Source organism: Lithobates pipiens, unplaced genomic scaffold (assembly GCF_037356315.1).
Source record: "Lithobates pipiens isolate NorthernLeopardFrog02 unplaced genomic scaffold, aLitPip1_a1.2 Scaffold_8, whole genome shotgun sequence".
NCBI lineage: Eukaryota > Metazoa > Chordata > Amphibia > Anura > Ranidae > Lithobates > Lithobates pipiens.
Window position 1 is genome coordinate 282,404,388 of NW_027507903.1, and position 19,463 is coordinate 282,423,850.

At 39.9% G+C, this 19,463-nt stretch overlaps 1 protein-coding gene across 2 annotated transcripts in view; it reads left to right on the plus strand.

The window, feature by feature from the left end:
- Nucleotides 1-3,729, plus strand: part of PAH (phenylalanine hydroxylase) — a 100,709-nt gene extending 96,980 nt beyond the window's left edge. For both annotated transcript variants that reach the window (XM_077472180.1, XM_077472181.1), the window contains one exon: nucleotides 2,029-3,729. In XM_077472180.1, coding sequence (XP_077328306.1) covers nucleotides 2,029-2,072 — 44 coding nt within the window. In that variant the 3' untranslated portion in view covers nucleotides 2,073-3,729. The remainder of the gene's footprint in view (nucleotides 1-2,028) is intronic.
- Nucleotides 3,730-19,463: the final 15,734 nt, after the last annotated feature.

Genomic DNA, 19,463 nt, shown 5'->3' on the forward strand with positions numbered 1-19,463 from the left:
ATTTATAACAAATCATTTTGTATAAAAAAGATTTTGAAAAAATACTAATTGTGCATTGCATATACAGATCATACAGATCATGTGTTAAAATTACACAAAAATAAATGATCATAATGAATGTAATAGATATAGTAAATATAATACATTTGGGGAAAAAAGGAAGGGAAGAGAGAAGGAGGAGAGAGAGAGAATTTTTTTTAAATTATATTAACTATATCTATTACATTCATTATGATCATTTATTTTTGTATAATTCAACACATGATCTGTATAATCTGTATATGCAATGCACAATTAGTATTTTTTAAAAATCTTTTTTATACAAAACTATTTGTTATAAATATTTAATATATTTTTTGTTGCTTGTATTTTCAATAGTCACTACGCATTGTCTCCTGAGGAAGCTCTTTTGGAGCGAAACATGTTGAGAAAAGAGTGGTATTGATATTTTATGTGTAAAGTCTTTGGAAGTGCAATAAGAAAAAGTTTTTTGTAATGTTTCTTTTTTACGATTTTGTAATAAAAATTGTAATATGCAATTTATGGTGAATTTTTTGCTATAAATGTGCTAAACATATAATCAAACACCTAAAAAGTCCTGAGGTCTAGTGACCTCTAAGTCCCTTCTGTTTTCAAATGGTCTAATTGGGATGTGGTGTTTTTTTATCTTTGGCTTTCTCTTTTGTTCTTGCTTTCTGTCTAAGTGTAATAAGTAATGATAAGAAGCAGACCTTAAAGCGTAATTAAACCCTCCTATCCTAAAAAACGAGAAAAAGGTAACACACCACTAAGAAGTTAGAGAGTGTTGTTCACCCCTAGATTTAATGGAAAAAGAAAAAAGATATCCCCTATGGTGGGGTTTTTTGGCCAGCAATACAATATCTGTAGTATAGTGAGAGGCGTATATTTGTGCACAGTGGAAATTAACTACTGAAAAAGCACAATATAGGGCGAATTTATTATTTTATAAATGTTTATTAATAAAAAAAGAGGATTAAATAAATTACACAATAGTCAAGAATTGAACTCCACTTGGCAATAAAAGCATGGTATGGATGCACATATATAGACAAAAAATGGTTGTATCACATAGACACTGTACACCTGTATATGCAATGAGGGAATGACCCTGATGCGTTTCGACCCTCACAGGGATCTTCTTCAGAGGATTTGTCTATTATAGAAGAAAAAAACAACTATAAATGGATATATATAACAAAAAGTTGTTCATCATGGTATGCTAAGAACAGTTTGCTGTAGGCAAAATATACTTCTAGCATCACAGTGTTATATAATTACCAGTTAATGTGCATCACAGGCAATAAGATTATGGTCCACAGTGGAGATCCTCATTGAAGGACACATGTAGTCCAAGTCGCTTTTCTCCCGCCCTGTATACATGCACCAAGGATCATACAATTGCCCTTTATCGCTGTAACCAACCCAAAAAGGGGAGGGAAGGGCACACAAGCGAGTACAACAAAAAAGACAAAATGACTGTCTGCTAGGAAATAAAAAAATAAAAAATAACATGTAATAACACATACCTACAAGTATGTACTGGACATGTCCACATTGCCTCTGAACATCCCCTTCCTTTGTGCTTGCTGATGTTTCCATCTTGCGGTTTAGGCTGGAGAGCAAATGTTGGACCGCTGGTTTCCGGTAGTGTATTTCTGGAGTTTGAGAAATTTCCAGATGCACGATCTCTGAACAGGCACAATGGAGGCCCTGGCATTTTCCTTTTTTGGAGATGTGTTTGGGATAATCAACAAACATCCCTCTTTCTGTGTTATATTTATTTACCTGTGCAAGTGCTTGTTAACTGGAAACTTCCTTATTTGGGAAATAAAATGGGCATGCATTCATTGGAATGGCAGGCTATATGTGGTACCCGCGGCCACCTGAGCACATGAAGCAGATGGGAAATTATGTTGGATATATAAAATGCCTATAAAATTTCTGTATGCAGGGACCGGCATGTGGAAAAACAGGATTTTTAACATCATAACTATTTCTTTCCTGCAGGTGAAATTGGTATCCTGTGCAGCGCTCTCAGGAAGCTGGAGTAAAAATATTAATAAAAGCACAGCAGTGATCCCATTATGGAAGAAAATTGTTATCAAGTTTGAGGTGTTCAAATATGATTAGTTGATGGAGTTCAATTTAGAATGAAGTTAGAGTTAAAGCAGTAAGTCAGAACATTTACTGAAAATATTTAGGAGCCTTTTTGTTTGGGTTCAACACCATCCAATATATTCTGCAGAATATATATGTATATCAGATTGTGAGAGGTTTTACCTCTATGAATAGTTAAGGGCAGATGAAATAATGACTACTGGACCATCATAAACAAGATCTTTCATTCTATTTAAAGTCAGGTCTAACTAAAGTGGAATATTACTGTCACCAATTTCACGCTAAGATCTTCAAATATAAAAATGAAGATAACCTATCTATCTATTTCCAACTCATATCTAACCCAGCAAAACCTGCCAGTACTAAAGCAGTTTATGAAAAGATCTCAACACTAAGATCCTACAAGATTTTTCCATAGAATTGGCAAACTGAGTAAGCTTTTTTAACATGACAGCCATTCAGAATGTATCCTCCATTGATATAATGCTTGCATGCTGAAAAAATTATTGGTTTTTATGGGTTGCTGCACTTTGCACCACAATATTCTTTACTGTATAAACCTTCTTAACATCTTAAACAATGCATAGAGAGGCCTATATCATACCCCAGTCCCAAAAACAGAATAATCATTAGAGGTAGGCTTGACTTTGATTGCTATAAATCATCAGTGCTTACACAGGGAATGCAGCTATATGAAAGCTTCCCTTAACCTTGTGCAAATCAACATCAGCACATATAGTAGGTGACCATCACACGCTGTTATTCTTTTCTGTTCTTAAGCCCCATACACACTATCAGATTTTCTGCTTTTTTTTCCTTCAGATTTACCAAAACCATCTAATATGAGGTCAAACCTTACGAGTTTCAATGTGTATGCAATCAGGCAGGCCCTTGCACTACATGTTTATGGTAAATCTATAGGAAAAGATCAGCAGAAAATCTGATAGTGTGTATGGGGCTTTAGACTGTAGCTAAAACAATTGTGTACTATTTGTGATACTGTCTTAGTTTGCACAAACAGCCACATTTTCAGGACAAGCTTTTCGGGGTGTACACCCTTCTTCAAGGTCCAAGCATTATTAATACATAAAGTTTAGTTTTAGTGTTGAAAATATGTTTATTAATGTTTTCATATAAAAGACAGTGAACAACATCATAAAAACACAATCCATGGACGATTACAGCCCAATATATATAAGCAGCCAGCCTAATGGCTATCGCCCACAGCTTGGCTCCTGTGTACTGGTATGGTCAAGCCTGGAAGAAAGGCCATCTTCTGCTACATCAAATGATTCTGGTTAACAATTCCCAGTGTTCATAACGTGATTTAATACTTGTAAGTTGTATAGAATAAAAAAAAAGGAAAGACTAGAGCAGAGAAAGGGTAGGAAAAGGGGGGAAGAAAAGGAAATAGAGGGAGGGGAAAGGAAAATTAGTCAGGGGGAACATATAGACATGAAAGGAGAGGGATGGTGTGAAGGGTTAGAAGAGAGCTAATACATAAAGTTTTAGCAGAATGGTAGACAGTCTATGAGAAAAAAACTTAGATCGTTAGAGAAGAGATAAGGAAAGGAGAGGGCTATGGACTGGGGGGGGGGGGGGGGGGGTCTAGTCACAGGTGAGAGTGAACGTAAAACTATTAAATAGTGATTTAGAAAACTGAGGTCCAAATTTAGTCCATTATCCTTTGTGTAATATAGAATTATTATTCTTAGTTCAACAGTTTTCCTTTCCTGAGTATTTTTGAAGTTGGGAATTGAAGAAGGGGGTACATTTTGATGTGCAAATAAAACAAAGTATCATGGACAGTGCTGAATTGTTTTTGTTGGCACTGACACAGTTACAATCACCTCAATCGTGGACTGTGGCAGAAACCAAGGGACTCTCAGTATAATTGATTACCTTTCTCAGTTTAATATTTTAAATAGTGTATGTTCCTTAAACTTACATATGCTGAATATATATTTAGTATGCATATTTATACAGACTGATCTATGCTATCATAGGCAATTTTACTATAGTGTATTTTGCATTATTCAAAAACAGATGTAACTTTAAATCCTTCAATAAGACACCTTATGACCCATCTAAGTTAAGTGACACGTAAACATTAATTAACCTCGCAATTTATTACTCAATTATAAGGGATGTATGTAACCTCAATTACATCAAATTTGAAAAGTCTATGAGACAGCCGTACATGTTTGACCACACACACACACGTAAAGGGTAACTCCACTTTCATGGGGAGAAAAAATAGCAAATAGAAAAAAAATAATATAGTGCATATGATTGCGACACTAATCATTTTGTAAAATGAAAAATTACCTTTACTTTTTAATGTACAGCCAATGTAATTTTCTGAGAATACATTGCAATATGGCTACCTGGAGCTTTCTGTACACAGAGTGTGTACTGAACACTCCCCAGAAACATAATTTCCTGCTTGTGTGATTGGTTCATCAATTTTCCCAGAAGTCTGCCTAAGATACAAGTCAGATTTCAGGTATCCCTTGCAACAAAAATTTCATTTTTTGAGAGATACTTTCAATAGGAACCCTTCTAAAGGGATGCAGGCCCAGAGCCCAGCCGGTTTCCTTATTCGAGCCCTGTAGCTCCACACCTGACAGTTAATTATGAAACCACTCCCTTTAGACCTACTCTGAACAGAGGCACAGAGAAACACACATATTCCTTCAGAATAACAAAAGGTAGGAATCTGCAGCAAAGTTTGTTATAATCCTTGCAATGTACATTGATCACCCAGAGGGGGATGTTTTTTTCTCTACAAAAGTGGAGTTACGCTTTAAGCTGTTCAAAGATATTTTTCCTCCCTATACTCATGATAGGTCTCTGGAATGGCCCTCTTAGCCCTTGTACACACGATCGGAGAATCCGACAGAACGTGTCCGATCGGAGCGTTTTGTCGGATATTCCGACTGTGTGTGGTCTGCATCGGACTGTTTCAGTCGGAATATCCGTCGGACCCACTTTTCCAACTTGCCGGAAATATTTTCAGACAAAATGCTCCGATCGGACATACTCCGATCATGTGTAGAGAATTCCGATCGGACAAAGTGCCACGCATGCTCAGATCAAATTCCTACATCAAAGCTATTGGCTATTAGCCTGAACGTAGTCCCATCGTAACGAAATTACGTCATCACGTTCTGAAAGATCGGATTTTCCGACAACTTTGTCCGACCGTGTGTATGCAACAGTTTCGGACAAGATCCGTCGGACAAAATCCGACGGATTTGGTTGTCGGAATGTCCGACCGTGTGCACAAGGGCTTAGTTACCTAATGACCCCAATTTTGGTATCAATATACAGAAGATAATAAAACATAACACAAACATATATTTGAAAATCACCAAGATATTTTGTTGTGTTCAGTCTAGAGATCAATATGTATCATAACCACAATAGGTGTTGCAAATATGTGTCCCTTGACTCTGATCTGCATCCAAGAACAAAGGGAGAAAACTATGTAAATTACACATTAAGACACAATGCTAGTTATTTTACCTTGACCCATGTGACAATGCTGGGTGTCCGAACATTTCCTGGTGGCAAGGAGGGAGAGGAAGGTAAAAACATGCGGCTGGGCAGGGTAGCAGTTTAGTACTTTAGTTCTTGTTGCTTCACCTTACATGGGCAAAGTACACATTTATTTTTATGTTTTTTTTTGTTTTGTTTTTATAAAACTGTTTGGAAATTCAGTGTAAAGGAGCTTAAATGTAGCAGGCATTATTGACTTGTCAAACATCAACTACAGAATGGCCTGGACTACAAAATCTAGCACCATCAGGAGGAACCTCCTGTGCTGAATTAGCAAAGATGAGCCAGTATAACATGAAGCTACCTATCAGAGAAAGGGGGGAAATGTTTAAGAATTGAATGTCTTTTGTAAATAAAGGGTTACAGGGTACAGTCATTAAAACAGAACTGTCATACTGTTCGAATTTGTGAAACATTTCCAGCTGCCTTCCACATACTTTATACCGGTGTTTCTCAAATCCAGTCCTCAAGGCGCCCCAACAGGTCATGTTTTCAGGATTTCCCTCATATGAAATGGCTGTGGTAATTACTAAGGCAGTAAAAATGATCAAATCACCTGTGCAAAATAATGGAAAACCTGAAAACATGACCTGTTGGGGCGCCTTGAGGACTGGAGTTGAGAAACCCTGCTTTATACGGTTTAAGTTCACTTAGGCATTCAAAATGAACACAGACCTCTGTAAACATTATTCCTTTAACAAAACACCCACAAATTATTTTCAAACAACTGACAACCATCTTCTCTGGATGTTTATCAAGGTTATGGAGCACATATAATGTGTGGTTCGATTTACTAAGGTAAAAAGCCTATTCACTTTGCAAAGGAAGTTGGACTTTGTAAAGGAATTTTGCCTAGAGTTTAATGAATGGGGAGACGCTCTACTGACTTCCATCATTCAATTATGTGCAAGCTATTTTTTTACATTTTCCCTGCATGTGATTCTATGCATAGTGAAATTTCTCCACATTCACTAAATTCTGAGCACAACTCCCTTGCAATGTTCAACCTCCCTTGCTAAGTGAAAAGGCCATTTGCCTTCAGTGAATAATCCCCTATGCCTCAGATAATCAAATGTAACTTTCAAATTACTACTTTCACAAAATAGTGTTGTAAGTTCAGAAACCAGTATTATTCAAGTGACATGATATGTGTCAGTCTTAAATTTGAACTACAGTTCTTGAATGTTTCTTTAATGACACTTAAGCAATTTTGTTTCATCTCAAGCTTAAAACCTATATATAAATGCTATGTGAATATCCTATTCATACATATATCTCAGTAACATTCTCAAAGTGCTTCAATGTATAACTATGGAATTTAGCAATAATTTACATTTATGTAACATGTTTTTTTAATTATGTATGTAACAACTATTATTAAAGAATTATTAAAAAAATCTGAGAAATGTGTAATATTTTACTGGTGCCATACTCGTATACTTCAGTTAGCAATAAACATGGCCTTACAGGTTAGCAATTTGAAATTCAGCAAAATAAATTTTTAAGCAGGACAATGTACATTCTCCTAATGAAGTACATAAAGCCTCACCTACTGAAAGCATGAAAATTATAAAAAAATATAAATAATTTAAATGGTTACATCTGTATTCTGAAGTGAAATCAGTTTAATTAGGCATTGCCAAAAGTATTGTATAGTAACCTAGACTTATCAGATTTTGCTTTATTGGAGTCAAAGCCGTAAAAAACATTCTCATTGGTTGCTGCATTTGTTAACGTAAATGCCTTCTGTTAAAAAGGTAAAAAAAAAAACCCTCCAAAAAAAGCATAAAAAAAAGAGTTGATAAATAAATAGAGCAAACATCTAAGTAGTTGCCCATAGTAACCGGAGTCCTTGCTTTGGAAAATCCCATCTCTCCCAGTTTGGTCTGCTAACATGTATGAGATGGCCTCAGCCCACCAGGGCTTAGTCTTTGAGGACCTCTATGACTAAGCCCTGGTGGTTGGAGTGAAATATGTCAGGAGGAGGGGCTTATGAAGTGGTGTAAGAATAAGACCATCTCACATATGTTAGCAACATAGACTGGACTGGGAGAGCGGTCATTTTTCTAAGCATACTACACACTACTGGATGGTGATATCTCATATTGGCACACCATTCCTGAGCACCAGCGGGACAATATATACCTTCCTTTTTTGCTTAGACTGGCACTACAAGTATAAGCAGGTCTATTTGCTTTAGCTCAAACTTAGTTTGTAAACGACAGTAATATAGAAATACAATCGGACAGTAAGTTTATATAACCATTATTTATGTTGGCATATTTTTTCTGCTACTCAAATTGTGTCATATCCAGTCACATGACAGTACTATGTAAATTACCAATACCCTATAATGCCCTGTACACACACTCAGACTTTCCGACGGAAAATGTGCGATCGGATCTTATTTGTCGGAAACTCCGATTGTGTGTGGGCTCCACATTTTTTTTCCGTCACAATTTCTGACACATAAAGTTTGAGGTCTGGATCTAAAATTTTCTGACAACAAAATCCGATTGTTTAAATTCCTATCGTGTGTGGACAATTCCGACGGACTAAGTGCCACATATGCTCAGAATAAATTACGAGACGAAAGCTATTGGCTACTGCCCTCTTTATAGTCCCGTTGTACGTGTTCTACCTCACCGCGTTTGGAATGATCGGATTTTCCGTCAACTTTGTGCGACCATGTGTATTCAAGACAAGTTTAGGCCAAAATCCATAAAAAAAAATCTAAGCCCTTGTACACACAGTCGGAGATTCTGACGGAATGTGTCCGATTGGACCGTTTTGTCGGAAAATCCGACTATGTGTGGTCTCCATCGGACTGTTTCCGTCGGAGTATCCGACGGACCAAGTTTTCCAACTTGTCGGTAAAATTTTCCGACAACATGATCCGATCAGACTTTGTCCGATCATGTGTAGAGAATTCCGATCGGACAAAGTGCCACACATGCTCAGATCAAATTCCTACACCAAAGCTATTGGCTACTAGCGCGAACGTAGTCCCGTCGTAACGAAATTACGTCATCACGTTCTGAACGATCGGATTTTCCGACAACTTTGTCTGACCGTGTGTATACAACAGTTTCGGACAAAATCTGTCAGAAAAAATCTGACAGAAAAAACCGACCGTGTGTACAAGGGCTAAGGGATTTTGTCGTTGGAATGTCCGACTGCGTGTACAGGGCATTATAATTCTATGGGGTAATTGTATGAAGTGAGTCTGTCAGGCAATGCGAGTTTCAGCTCACTATTTTTTTTAGTCTTTAATGTTCCTGTCATCATCATCAGCTGTGTGCCCAAATTAACTTTTTTTTTTTAATTCTTTTTAAAATTTAAAAAAAAAATGTATTATTTCAATTATCTATTTTCTTAAAGCAGGGCCATGTAGAGCTAGATGGTGGCAGTTGCAAAATTTTTATATTGCATGATATTTGTACGAATGTTTATCATAGCCATAGTTTTAGGAAAAAATATACAAAAATGTAATTTAGTGCACACAAGCACAATATGGTACCCGTTTTTTTTAAATAAAATATAAGTTGGGGTTGTGTAGAGTAAGTAGAGACCAAAACCAAACACGTGAAGCCTTAAAATTGCAGCTTTTAAAGCCTTTAGGTTATCAATTTAGAGTTAACTGTGAATGATAGCCCTAGGATTTTTATTCTCACTCTGACACTAGCACTGATTCCTCATATGTGCTGTGCGGTTTCTGTTTACGTACATATGCGTGCCCTGCGTGCATTTGCGTTTGCATTTGCATGTGAGAGTGGTGGGGTTACTTTTACCTTTTGTTTTCCTTTTCTTTTAACTTTTGATGTCATTGCTATCACAAGAGGGTTACAGTGGAACTTAACTCCATAAAGGGAGTTAGTTCCATTTAAACATCCTCACCTCCCAAGGCAGAAATGAAGGGAATTTTTTCTGTGTTTATTTTTTTTTCTTTGGTCCAAGCCCCCTGCCACCATTCTGACCTCGGCCAGAATCACATGTACACTATCCTATAGCCATCTGGAATACTGCATCATCAGGAGGCTGCATGATCAGACACACAGAGTGGCCAAGGGATGGGCTTGGTGCGCCATTGGTATCTGGCTGCCTGCACCCAGAAGACACAGCCAGCGAAACAGGATCACAATGGACGCACAGGACCTGGTATATAACGTCTTGTGTGTAAGGGTAGAGTGGGAATCAATATGCACCCTAAGGAAGTACCAATCCTTGAGAAACAATTATAGAAATCCGAGTAAGGGTTGGGACTTTTCATGTACTTCCTTGGGTTAATAATCACTGAGCCAACACATTATATAAGATGGTTTGTACATAACTTTATTGAGAACATTCTACAATTCTTAAAAGCAAGGGGTTTTATCATTATAAAAAGTATATACCATGAAATATCATTTGCTACACTATGTGGAATGTCGCAAAGAATTTAAAAAACATATCTACATTTTTGCTGATAACAAAAGAGGATATTGTGTGTAAAAAAATCCATTTGTGATTTTGCTACATGAAACATTGATTTTGATATCTTGTACATGCTGCTACAGTATTTGACAGGGGTCTGAGGCCCTGATGAACCGTGTCAGCTTGTGAAATGCGTTGGCTAAAAGATAAACAAAATGGAATCTTGAATCCAGGATTACATCACCCTGAGCAAGCAGTTTGTTAACTATGGAACTATGGAACAAACCCCTTTCTTTTAAGAATTGTAGAATGTTCTAAATAAACTTATGTACAAATGATTTTATATAACGTGTTGGCTCAGTGGTTATTTACCCAAGGAAGTACATGAAAAGTCGCAAACCTTACTCAGATTTCTATAAAGAACCTGGTATTTGTCACCCACATGCCGGTTTTCAGTGGGACAATGCAGGATTTGCGATGCAGGTGAGTATTTCCTTTAAGAGGATACAGCACTACAGGTAAGAGAGGAAACAAACATGGGAGGAGGATTGAGTATCTCTTTAACAAGTCCCCTGTGTCATTGCATTGAGCAGGTGACAGGTTCTCACCATGGAGACATCATGGGGCTATTAGACCCCTAATGGTACCTCTGTCCTGCAGCTAATCAAGCACAGATCATGCTTGATTAGCTGCTTTCCCAGCCACAGCAGCTTGGAAATTATCTTTAAACTTGGAACTGCCAAAATGTATGTTGTTCCCATGTTCATAAGACCCAGAAGAGAATTGGGAATGAATGTTCCCAGAGCTCCTCCCTCTCTCAGTGCTGAAAGCATTTACCGTGGCTCTGGGTTTCCCAGAGGAATGGAAAAACCTGGATACAATGGCAGGCAGCAGTGGGGGAAAGCAGGACATTTACAATGTAGTAAAAGTGTTCAGATGGCCCTACTGCCACCTGGGTCACTTTTCCTGAAAAGCCAGTCACTGGCTGAAAAATTAAACCAAGCTCACGTCCATAGGCTGTTTATATACAGTCTATGGCAGGGGAAGGCAACATTTTGAGCACAGTGTGCTGAAAAATATTTTCAAAGAAATTGAGCGTGCCCATTTTATAGCAAAAAAAGTCAAATTCACACATTCAATCACAAAAAAGGTTTTTTTATAAAGTAAATGCTGTAAACTACTTGAGTAGTAGTGAGATATTACCATCCCGCACTCACGCCTCAGATCAGCCACAATACCTGCAACTCCACACTTCAGATCAGTCCCAACTCATGCACCTTCATGCCTCAAATCACTGTCCCCCCTTGCTCATCTGTCCCACCACTGTAACCCCCTGCACATCTGCCCCACCGCTGTACCCCCTGCTCATCTGCCCCACCACTGTACCACCCTGCTCTTCTGCCGCACCAATTGTCCCCCTTTCTCATCTGCCCCACCACTGTACCTCCCTGCACATCTGCTCCACCGCCGTACCCCCATGCTCTTCTGTCTCACCACTGAACCAACTTCTCATCTGCCCCACCACTGTAACCCCCTTTCTCATCTTCCCCACCACTGTACCTCCTGCACATCTGTCCCACCTCTGTTTCCTCTGCTTAACTGTCCCACCAATGTACCTCCTTTCTCTTCTGCCTCGCCACTAAACCAGCCTGTACATCTGCCCCACCTCTGTACCCCCTGCTCTTCTGCCCAGCCACTGTAACCTCCTGCTCATCTGTCCCACCAATGCATGTCCTTTCACATCTGCCCCACCACTGTAACCCCTGCTCTTCTGTCTCACCGCTGAACCCCCTTCTCATTTGGCCCAATACTGAACCCCCCCTGCTCATCTGTCCCACCACGGTAAACCCCTGCTCATCGGCCCCATCACTGTAGCCCCTGCTTTTCTGTCCCACCACTGAACCCCCTTCAGATACCTCCCACTACTGTACCTCCTGCACATCTGCCCCACCACTGTACCCCCTTGCTCTTATGTCCCACCACTGTAACTCTGCTGATCATCTGCCCCCTCAATGTACCCTCTTTTCTCATCTGCCCCACCACTGTACCTCCCTACACATCTGCTCCACCGACCTGTCACCATGTCTCACTACTGAATGACCTTCTCATCTGTCCTAACACTGAACCCATCTGCTTATCTGCCCCACCACTGTAACCCACTTTCTCATCTGCCCCACCAATGTACCTCCTGCACATCTGTCTCCCCTCTGTACCCCCTGCTCTTCTGCCCCACCGCTGTTCCCTCTGCTCTTCTGTCCCACCAATACACCACTTTCACATCTGCCCCACCGCTCTACCCCACTGCTTTTCTGTCCCACCACTGAACCCCCTTCCCATCTGGCCCAACACTGAACCCCCTGCTCATCTGGCCCAACACTGTAACCCCCTTCTCATTTGGCCCAACACTATACTCCCCTGCTCTTCTGTCCCATTGCTGAAGCCCCTTCTCATCTCTTCCACCAATGTATCTCCCTGAACATCTGCCCCACCACTGTACCTCCTGCTCTTCTTTCCCAACTCTGAACCCCTTGTGCTTATTTTCCCCACTGCTGTACCCTCCTGCTCATCTGCTCCACCGATGTACCCTCTTCTCATTTATGATATGCCTGATATGCAGAGTGGTGAAAGGGAGCAGAGGTGAGACACATCTACCTGGCCTGGCACACTCATCCTGCTGATCCACCTCTTGCATCCAGCTGACGTGCTTATATCTGATGTATGTGATGTCAGGTCAGGGGCATTTTCTGAAAGCAGTGGGCCTATGTGCAGGATCATAAGTTGGGCCCCTGCAGCTAAGAAAAAGTGCGGTGCAGCAAGAGTTGGTGTTATTTTCGTTGCGCTGAATACTGTCTGTGGCTTAAAGAGACAGAGTGCAGGGGTTCAGTAGTAACGGGTTCAGTATTAAGTGATGCAAAGGTTCAGGAATAATTTCAACAAAGTTCCCAGAAGCTCAACAGTAATTCCACAAACTGTCACCTGATTGTGATTTTCTCAATCACAGTGAAATCCCTTCTTTCTGAGATTGGTAGAGGCAACCAGCGAGTCATCTTCCTCCAGATGGTGGAAGGGGCTAGCAGGACTGTAATTGGCTTTAGCAGTGGCCAATGACAGTCCTCCTCCTCCTGGAAACAGGGACCCCCCCCCCCCCCAGCAGAACTGCACCCAATCTCTTCCCCATCACAAAAGCTGATGATCGCAGCTACAGCAAATATAGAGAACCAAACAATGTTTCCCATCTTTTACAATGTGTGGGGACACAGTGCCTCCCCCTCAGTGCAGGTGAAATCTGAAATGGGAATGCATTATTGTCTCAATAACACTTCCTTGTGCTGCTCTGTTGATGGGGAAGGATTTGAGGTCCGGCAAAAGAGGAGCACCAGTGCTGGGCATTGCCTACCCCTGGCCTGTGGACAGCAAGTGTTTAATTTACTCACAGTCAAATAAATACACTTCAATAACAGTTCTGCATACAGCTGTTTTGAATCTTTTAGTCAAGAAAAGCAACAGTTTCTGACAAATATATATATATATATATATATATATATATATATATATATATATACATATATATATATACACAGTATTTCACAAAAGTGTGAGTACACCCATCATATTTTATTATATATTTTCATGTGACATAAATAAATTTGTAAATGTAAATAAATTACACTTTGCTACAATGTAAAGTAGTGTGCAGCATATATAGCAGTGTAAATTTGCTGTCCCCTCAAAATAACTCAACACACAGCCAATAATATCTAAACCACTGGCAACAAAGGTGAGTACACCCCTAAGTGAAAATGCCAAAATTGGGCCCAAAGTCTCAATATTTTGTGTGGCAACCATTTTTTTCCAGCACTGCCTTAACCCTCTTGGGCATGGAGTTCACCAGAGCTTCACAGGTTGCCACTGAAGTCCTCTTTCGCCCCTCCATGATGACATCAAGGAGCTGGTGGATGTTAGAGACCGTGCACTCCTCCACCTTCCATTTGAGGATGCCCCACAAATGCTCAATAGGGTTTAGGTTTGAAGACATGCTTGGCCAGTCCATCACTTTTATCTCAACTTCTTTGGCAAGGCAAAAAAGCCATCATTATAAAGCCATCTTTGTGCTTCAGGCAAGTGACTTTTTGTCTGTTACATGCGGGAGGAAGCATTTCCTCAGATTTTTGTCCTTCAGTGATCTGGATTTGTAGCAGATGACATGGAGAGAGACCGCAACAGGAGATGATCTATGTCAGGCATTTTGAACACAGCCAAGAACTGTACAGGCATTAGGATCTACAATGTTGGTACCTTTCTTGAATATAATATAATTATTGTCCACCAGGGGGAGTTATTTCATACACCCATTAGAATTACCATTTTATTTATATTTTTTTAAATACTTTTCAACTAATAATTAAGATATTTGTTAGTTTAGGGAGTCTTCTTGTAAATGTAAATGACTCAGAGTCCAGAATACTAACCGGTCATGAGAATTACAACGGATTGGTTATACTTTTTAATGGTGGTGTATATAAGGAGGAGGTGACAGGCTCTATCACATGATCCCTGATAGTAGTGCAAGTATAAGGGTAAATGGCGCTACCTATATAATGAAAAGTGACAGACCCTGTTCACTTGTTAGGTGCTATGTGCCTCTATAGTGACTAATAAAAGTGCATATACCAATAGTGCAATCCTAATAAATTAGCAATGTGCATATACCAGTGGTGCAAACCTCACTAGGTTGCCAAATAAATATGAACTTGAAATAAATAAATGTTTAAAAAGTGATACATAAACCATGATACTCCAATACCTAAAATGCAAGTATATAACAATAAATAAATAAATGTGTATATAAAAATAGTCCCAAAAGTGTAAGACAAATATTAAATAATAAAAAAATTGTTGAAATTATATAAAATGACCCCCAAAAATTAGCATGCCAAGTCCAAAAAAATACATTTAAAAAAATCAATCCAACCAAAGTCTTATATGATAATTAAGTGATGATAAACACAAGAACAACATCCAGGTGACTTTTAAGTGCTCCCCCTCTTGGCTCCCCACTCACCAGCTCCAATAACCCCTACAGGGGTATCTCACATAGCATATAGGCTTGATGTACCGATACTGTTTCCCAAGATAGATCATGCAGCCAGGCTCCAACCTTTCCAACCAGTATCCAGCTCCTATGGACTTTCCAAAGATATCCCGCAGCTGGACCGAATTAGGTGTGCAAAAGATCTCTCTCCAAGCCCAGATCAACCAGCTGTGCTCCTCTCCTAATGCTCTCTCCAATATTCAGTATAGATAAGGTTTTCATGCAACAAAGGACATCATGACATACAGGCTCCCATAGTGTAGTATTTAAATAAGGAAATGTTTTTATTCCAAAATTAAAACAGTAAAAAAAAGAGAGACAAAAAAAGTAAAAGTAAAAAATAAAAAGCAAATGTTCCATACTATGGAAAGTCCTCACAAAGTCCTACAACTACGAGAGAAATCACAGCTTCAGACCCTTGGTATGTCTCACTTGCAGCATGCACTCCAGCTGCGTTCCACAGGCTCTCTGACCACTATCACACCCAGAAATTACTTCAGTGTGTGACTCCGCCTTACGCACATTTCGTTATCAAACGTCTTCTGAGGCTGTGTTATTTATTTATTTATTTAACATGATCCCTGATGATGTCAGAGGCTGCTGGCGAAACGTGTAGGTTCCCATGATATGTGCCACTTCACTTCCGCCACTGTTTGGAATGCAGGTGGAATGTGGACGGCATCCCTGCTATTTTCATGAGCGTGATCTTATCTTCTGTCTTGTAAGTGTAATTCTGTTGTTTTAACATTAAATCCTTTAATGATACTACACCATGAGGAGTTTTAATATTTTTTCCTGATATATACATACCATTCATCTGGCGGTCATGCTATTCCTGAGCTGCTGCAATCTGGAGAGTATCTGTTTGCTACATATATATGTATGTATAAATTGGTTTGTAATATATTATTTCCCCACTAGATGGCATGTGATGGTCAGTTTTTTTAATGGTAATATAATTATTGTCCACCAGGGGGAGTTATTTCATAACACCTGTTGGATTTACCAGTTTATTTATATTTTTAAATATTTTTCAAATTATAATAAATATATCTGTTAGTTTAGGGGGTCTTCTTATAAATGTAAATGACTTGGAGTCCAGAATACTTACCGGTTGTAAGAATGATAACGGATTGTTATCCTGTTTAATGGCGAACACCCCCCCCTGAACACCAGAACTTGCGAACAGGCAAAAAATTTGTGCGCACAAGATTTAAGTCTATGGGACACAAACATGAAAAATCAAAAGTGCTAATTTTAAAGGCTTATATGCAAGTTATTGTCATAAAAAGTGTTTGGGGACCCGGGTCCTGTCCCAGAGGACATGTATCAATGCCAAAAAAAAGTTTTAAAAAAGGAGGTTTTTCAGGAGCAGTGATTTTAATAATGATTAATGTGAAGCAATAAAAAAGAAATATTCCTTTACATATTGTTCTTAGTATGCCTGTAAAGTAGCACACAGGAGTGGCATATCAAGATGCTGATTAGACAGCATGATTATTACACAGTCTGCCTTAGGTTGGCCACAATAAAAGGCCACTCTAAAATGTGCAGTTTTACTGTATTGGGGGAGGTCCAAAAACCAGTCAGTATCTGGTGTGATCAACATTTGCCTCATGCAGTGCAGCACATCTCCTTCACATACAGTTGATCAGGTTGTTGATTGTGGTCTGTGGAATGTTGGTCCATTCCTCTTCAATGGCTGTGCGAAATTGCTGGATATTGGCAGGAACTGGAACACGCTGTCGTATAAGCCGATCCAGAGCATCCCAAACATGCTCAATGAGTGACATTCCCGGTGAGTATACTGGCCATGCCAGAACTGGGATGTTTTCAGCTTCCAGGAATTGTGTAGAGATCCTTGCAACATGGGGTTGTACATTATCATGCTGCAACATGGGGTGATGGTCGTGGATGAATGGCACAACAATGGGCCTCGGGATCTCATCACAGTATCTCGGTGCATTCAAAATGCCATCAATAAAATGCACCTGTGTTCGTTGTCCATAGAATATGCCTGCCCATACCATAACCCCGCTGCCACCATGGGCCACTCAATTCACAACACTGACATCAGCAAACCGCTCACCCACACAACACCTTGCACGCTGTCTGCAATCTGCCCTGTACAATGAAAACTGGGATTCACCCATGAAGAGAACACCTCTCCAAAGTGCCAGACTCCATCGAATGTGAGCATTTGCCCACTCACATTGTTTACGACGACAAACTGCAGTCAGGTCCAGACCCCAATGAGGACGATGAGCATGCAGATGAGCTTCCCTGAGATGGTTTCTGACAGTTTGTGCAGAAATTCTTTTGTTATGCAAACCAATTGTTACAGCAGTTGTCGTGGTGGCTGGTCTTAGATGATCTTGGAGGTGAAGATGCTGGATGTGGAGGTCCTGGGCTGGTGTGGTTACACGGTTGTAACCAGTTGTATGTACTGCCAAATTCTCAGAAACGCCTTTCCTTTGATGGCTTATGGTAGAGAAATGAACATTCAATTCAAGGGCAACAGCTGGTGGACATTCCTACAGTCAGCATGCCAATTGCACACTTCCTCAAAACTTGCGACCTCTGTGGCATTGTGCTGTGTGATAAAACTGCACATTTTAGAGTGGCCTTTTATTGTGGCCAGCCTAAGGCACACCTGTGCAATAATCATGCTGTCTAATCAGCATCTTGATATGCCACACCTGTGATGTGGATGGATTATCTTGGCAAAGGAGACGTGCTCACTAATGCCGGCCATACACGGTTCGAATTTCGAAAGAATTTTCTTTCGAAAATCGTATCTAAGAATTTTCGTATGAATTTCGCACCATTAGTGGGCTGCAGCAACAGCCGATTTTCGTGCGGAAATAAAATTTGAGGAATTGGACATGTTGGAAATTTTTAGAAAAACGAACGATTTTCTGATCAATGATGGGAGAATCGTGCGAGAAACGTAAGAAAATGTACGGAGATAAAAGAAAATGTACGGAGATAAAAGAAAATGTACGGAGAGAAAAGAAGATTCCCAGCCAAGAAAATTCTTTTCTGTAGCAACATGAGGTGAAATTGAAGGCTTGGTCGGCCGAATTTCGAAAATCAATGGTGGCATCATCGGATCACAAAAAAAACGAATTTTCTGATTTTGAAAAGAAAATTCGTTCGAAATTCGACCGTGTATGGCCTGCATAACACAGATTTAGACAGATTTATGAACAATATTTGAGAAAAATAGGCCTTTTGTGTACATAGAAAAAGACGTAGATCTTTGAGTTCAGCTCATAATAAATAGGGGCAAACACAGAAGTGTTGCGTTTATAATTTTGCTCAATATATATATATATATATATATATATATATATATATATATATATATATATATATATATATTCTTTTTATACTGTACGTCCGAGTATGTTTGGTTGCTATTTGAAGGTGGCACATTCAAAATACCCAGTAAGACAAATCTCCTTTTCCATTTTTAGGTACCGTATTTATCGGCGTATAACATGCACCCCAAGTTTAGGAGGGAATTTTAAGGAAAAAAACTTTTAGGAGGGAAGTTTAAGGAAAAAAACTTACATTTAAATGCCCATCGATGCAGCCTTATCAGTGTCCATCTGCAGCCTTGTCAGTGTCCAGTGCAGCCTTTCCCCAGTGCAGCCTTGTCCCAGTGCAGCCTTGTCCTAGAGCAGCCTTGTCCCATTGTAGCCTTGTAAGTGTCCAGTGCAGCCTTGTCCTAGAGCAGCCTTTCCCCAGTGCAGCCTTGTCCTAGAGCAGCCTTGTCCCATTGCAGCCTTGTCAGTGTCCAGTACAGCCTTGTCCCAGCACAGCCTTTCCCCAGTGTCCATTGCTTGGATGATTTAAAATTGGCACCGCCGGGACTTGCCGGAGCAGAGCGAATGGCACCCAGATCGCAGGGACTGGGCGGAGCGGAGATACACATAACCGAGTGTAATTGGCTCTTCTCGGCTCCGCTCACAGTCACGCTCAGTCCCGCCCTATGATGGACATAACACAGGTTCAATGGCAGGACTGGGCATGACTGTGAGCGGAGCCAAGAAGAGCCGAGTACACTCGGCTATGTGTATCTCGGCAGCAATCGCTCTGCTCCGTCCACAGTCAGCGGAGATTGCGGGTGATCGGTGGGGATCGGCGTATAACACGCACCTATGATTTTCCCCTGATTTTAAGGGGAAAAAAGTACGCTGATAAATACGGTATACAGTGCCTTGAAAAAATATTAATACCCCTTGAAATTTTC